Source organism: Lupinus angustifolius, chromosome LG02 (assembly GCF_001865875.1).
Source record: "Lupinus angustifolius cultivar Tanjil chromosome LG02, LupAngTanjil_v1.0, whole genome shotgun sequence".
NCBI classification, from domain to species: Eukaryota; Viridiplantae; Streptophyta; class Magnoliopsida; order Fabales; family Fabaceae; genus Lupinus; species Lupinus angustifolius.
In genome coordinates this window covers 18,286,432-18,291,883 of record NC_032010.1, presented here as the reverse complement: position 1 = coordinate 18,291,883, position 5,452 = coordinate 18,286,432, and the positions used below count along the sequence as shown (strand labels likewise).

The window sequence follows — 5,452 nt, the reverse complement described above, 5'->3', positions numbered from 1 at the left end:
GAGTACCAATAGCTTCACCATATTATGATACCTTTCCAAAACATACATCAATATATTGCATTACCCTTTCCAAAACATACATTATTTCTACCAATATATTACATTAGCCTTTCCAAAACTAGGGTAAAGACAAGGATTCAAATCTCAAATGCTTATGCTTGACAGAATTGATAGTTTGGGTAGATATAATTCTTCTTTAATTAACTTACACTATGTAGGGATTATCATAGTTTAACTAGAAATCTCAAAGTCCGAGTTCTAAAAAATGTAGTTAAATTAAATTTTTAACAGATTGCTACATGAAGGATCCCTTTGAATCAAATAAAACAAATGTTTTTTCTTCTTTTACATCAGCTTTCAGCCAACATTTTGAATATACATGCATATATATGAATTGCGGTTTCCGATCAAAATGATATCGATATTCCCGAAAACATGTCTGGAGCAAAATATGAGTTGGAGATTCTGTAATAGTGTCCAATGATGCCACGAACAAAGTTTCATGTAAAGTTGACCATTCCAAAAGGAACGTAATAGGAAGGTTCATAAGATTAGAATTGCGATGTGGGCAATGTACATTGTAACAAAACAAAATCACAATAATGACCACTACCCAAGCAAGCAGACTCTTTATTTATTGATTTAATTTGTATCATTATCAACTTGTTCACACTTTAATCTAGAAAGCTAACTTTCAAGTTTCAACACATGGTACGGATACAAAATTATATTATCAAATTACCAATACCCGAGATTACTAGTTTTTTAAATTGATATTATGAGTATTAAATTGGAAAAAAAACTAATCTAAATGTTTAAATGTTATTATTCATATAATTAGTGTATATTTTCATGTATATAACATACTTTTTTATAGTTATAAAATATACTCGCTAGAAGTATCCGAATGTTTATGAAATGACTAATACAATTACATGTTAAACATAAGAAGTATTTTAATCTTCATATGCTTGGAACAATCATAAGCATATAGTTTTGTACTTTTATTTTTAGCAACCTAGATAACACCCATGAGCCACATATATTTTTATGCGAGTGAGATTAAACACCATTATAATCATTATGCCAAATTGTTCAGCATAAGAGAAGTGACAAATATCACTTTTTGTTGGGTACTAAACAAATATCTAGGTTTCCCATCCATAAAAAAACAGATATATAATCTAGCTGTACCAATAATGAAATGTTATTGACTAGTCCTCCTTTACTCTTTTTTACCATTTTAATTCATAGAAATAAAATTTTATACGAAAACATTATGTCGATCGTCAACATTATTAGGAAATTAATGTTTCCCGGATGAGCAAGATAATAACCACAAAAGAACTTAATTCAATTAACAGTAAAAAAATGCTTTTGTTGTCAACAAATAATTTTGGAAACCCATGTCCCATTGCCCCACAAAGAAGAAATAAACTTCAGGTGTTGTTGATCATTGAGTACATTACAGTTATGCTTGAACATTCATTAACATTGACATATATAGTACAATGAAATAGTTTGTTTTTTCCTTGAACACTTTTTCTTCACCTAAATAATTAATATACAATTCATCTCCTTGCAACTTGCAACTACACCCAATTTGCACCTCCTTCACCTCATTGTCTCTTTCATCACTCACAAAACTCAATAAACTAGAAACAAAATTAAGAAAAAGAAAAGATGATTAATATAAGATTAATGATATATCTTCGTACAAATCAGTTTATAATCCACAAGGAAATGATATATATCAGTCATAAACCAATCATTATAAACAAAATATTACTTTGTGACGCATGTTCTTGATTTTTCTTATGATATAAGAGGATATGTAAGAGAATATATCATTTTGTTTAAGTAATGTTACAAAACTATCTTAGGCTTCTTGGTACACTCTAATGTAAACGTTTCCATCTCTCTCCTCTTCCCATTGCAGCATCCACCAATACTACTAGCATTATTATTACCATTAGCATCAGACCCAGGTAGTTTTAATATGTTCACCCCAAAAAGCCGAACCACCTGAACCGGTTCAAAACCCGGTTCAACCAACCCAACCTCATTAACATTCCTTACTTTCCAGTCAATAAACATCTGATTATCCGGTCCGGTCGACTTATAGAAACAAACCGAATCACCGGCTTTCAGATTTTTCTCCTTAACGAACCGGCTCCACCCTTTAGTGAGAACATAGCTTTGGCTACTATTCCAATAAGAGTAACGGAAACGCCACACTTTCCCTCCAACGTCTTCAAAGTTCAATAGAACCCCTTTCCCCGCTGCGATTCCGTTAACACCGTTTTGTAACGGAAAGTGCTTCTCCGCGTGTTGCTTCGGTATAACTAACCGGTTCAGCTTCCCTACGTCGCTCGGAGTAACTGTTTTTTCGAAAAGCTGCTCACGCGCCGTGTTTCCGCACGCGCCACCGGTGTTCGCGGCGGTGCCGCGGCTGAGACGCCGATCGAAGAAGCCTAGGTTTCGCTTGCTCTGGTCCAGCTCGCCATTGTAGGTGTGCTTCCTCAGCATGTCGACGATCTCGGATTTCGAATGCAAGTTGAGGAACTCAGCCTCTATGTCATCGTTGCCACCGTCGAGGGCCTTGAAGTTTGTTATGGCGTCCTTGCCACGGAAGCGATGAGCCGCAATGTCATAGACTTTTGCGGCTTCCTCTTCTGTGTTAAAGGTACCCAGCCAAACACGTTGGTGTTTCTCGTAAATCTGAGCGCCCCAACGTCCGTTTGGCTGGGGAACCACACCTTTATATTTGGAAGATGAGAGTTTCCGAGACTCGGCTTCCGTGCCACTACTACCATCCGAGTCAATTATTGCACTGGCACCACTGCCAATGCGACAAAGACTATTGGATGGTGGCGGTGACATGTTCTTTGATATTGTGGGGAATGGTAATAGGGTTGTTGTGGGAGGGAGGGTTATAGAAAGTGATTCAGTTGTGGTGCTTTCATCATTGCAACTACCTTCATCCATGTTTTTTTTTTTTTTTTTTAATAAATGTTTGATTTGATGTATTAGTAAAGAAGAGAGGAAATAAGGCAAAGAGTGGTTTTTTGGTTGGTTTGTTTGAGCATGAAGTAGCAAGAGAGTTGTGTTTGTGTGGGAGTTGGGGTTGTTTGAAGAGGGAATATATATAGGAAGAGAGTGTCCTTAGTGAATGTAATATCTACTAACATAAGTGGGAAATGAAATATGCTTATGTTGAAAAAAATACTATATTTTAAAGATAAGGTGATAACTAATGATTTATTTTTTGTTTAATATACTTGTGTGGGGGGAGAAGATATAGTGATGGGGTATGGTATGGTGGGTCAACTCAGATGGAGATGGGTGGTAAAGATATGAGGAAGATTCATGGTGAGAAAGTCGGACTACATGGAATGGGAGAAAGTAAAAAGAAGGGTGGGTAAGGTGGATGAAGATTTGCTATTTCAAACATGTTTCAAACCAATCACAATAAAGTAAAAATAGATAAAATTATTAAATTTGTAACTGATATTACATATTTTGATTAGTTTGAAATATGCTTTGAGATAACATATCTTTATTCGCATAGGATATGATGTGTAGTAACTAGTAAGTAGAGGAATATAAATGTTATTCATCAATAGAGAGACATTGCCATTAAAATATAAGAAAATTGAAATATTTATCTCTCCCTTACCATGTCATCTATATTCTAATTAGAGAAGGTCATGAGTATATGTATATTTGAGTTGAGGGCTTTGTATGTAGGGTAGGTCCCATATATTACCAAGTTGAGGAGGTTCACGTGAGGAGGTGGACCTTGATTTAGTGAAGTTCATCCCCCCTGAGTTTGATGCTACAATGTACAACACATAGGTATGGTCTATTTTATTTCATTGTATTTGTCAACTAATTTTTGGTGGCAGTGATGATGCTAACTTACAATAGAAAACAAACCTTCATTTTTTAGATGTAGAGATTCATTGTTAAGTAGATTTTAATTTTGTCATTAATGTTTTCATTATACATTTAACAAAGTTTGAATCCAAGATATTATGATTAAGAAACTCAATCATGTTTGAATTATGCGACAGTAGTTAATTATATATATCTTAATCTATCAGCTGGTATTGATGCCCCATCAAAATGTACTATATTTTTTAGTTTATGCTTTTATTAGGGCGAATCTACTCTATTAGGGATTGTTTTCCATTTGGATGGGTTGTGGGGCTTAGGTTTTATTAGAGGCATGTATATGCATTGAAGAAGAGACATACTCATCCAACAAGAAATAATTCTCACCCTTCTTCCTTTGTCCCCACTTAGCTTCATCTCATTCCTCCATGCCAAGTTCCTCATTGTCTTATTGGCCAAGTTCACCAAAGGATCTGTTGAAAGTCATGAAATATATTTATGAGATGAATTTGAAGATTTTGCAGTCATGAAATAAACATCATTTCTCAAGTGGGTTTCTCTTTGTTTGTTATGTGGATTTCATTATCCAAAATGAAACTTTGTTGGTTAAGTTACAGACTGAGACAACCCTAATGATGCATTACAGACTTTTTTCCTATATATAAGGATAGGTTTGGCTAACAAAAATAAATAGTTATTTGTACATCTTAAATGGGACACCACATTTTTTGTTGTATTTTGGAAATATGTGTACATAATTTTTTTAAAATAAGCAAGAGATAGAGATGGATATTGCAGTGTATTATTAGTGTTTGTTGTGTACGGATGAGTCCTTGGCTTTTGGAGGGACCCAAAAGCTAGTAGATAAAACCAGAGCGCCCAAGTTGGTGGCAATTAATTATTTTCCTGGGTTCTTCCATGATCCCTCTAAATCGAAGAGATTCCCACGCAAATTTCAATTTTAGTAGTTGTTTGTTGATAAGTTCACAATGCCTATTATAGGTTTTTTTGTTTACATTATTATAGGTATAGCTACTCAAATGTAAAGCATTTTCGAGACAGTTCACTTATATATATAAGGAATATATTTATTTACTTTAAGATATATTTTAGTCATTAATTCTAAAAAATTAATAGTTTAAATTAGTAATTAGACCTAAACTATTAGATTCCCTTAGAATTGACAGCTAATATATGAAGTAAAACTTACTCTTTAAATAAGTAGATTTTATTTATATATATATATTATAACAATAGATTTCGATATTCATATTGAAGATTACTTTACCAAATACTTTCTCGAAATAACAATTTTTTATGGAACAAAATAATTAATATTTGATGTATTGGCAATGCAAAATATATGGAACACTAAAATTAAATAAAAAACAAAAGTATAATGACATTTGCATACTCTTACTACACTTTTTAAAATATATTTTCTGTCCCAAAAAATGTATTACTCTATGTGTTACTTAATTGATTGAAAAATATATTGAACTTAACAATTTAATAACTAAGTATTTTCTTAACCAATCACAAGTAGTGACACATG

At 33.3% G+C, this 5,452-nt stretch overlaps 1 protein-coding gene across 1 annotated transcript; it reads right to left on the bottom strand.

Annotated features, from left to right (window-relative positions):
• Nucleotides 1,668–3,166, bottom strand: LOC109337453 (AP2/ERF and B3 domain-containing transcription repressor TEM1-like). The gene has a single exon (XM_019574428.1). It carries the CDS (start codon nt 2,986–2,988, stop codon nt 1,867–1,869), a length of 1,122 nt encoding a protein of 373 aa, XP_019429973.1. The 5' UTR covers nt 2,989–3,166; the 3' UTR covers nt 1,668–1,866.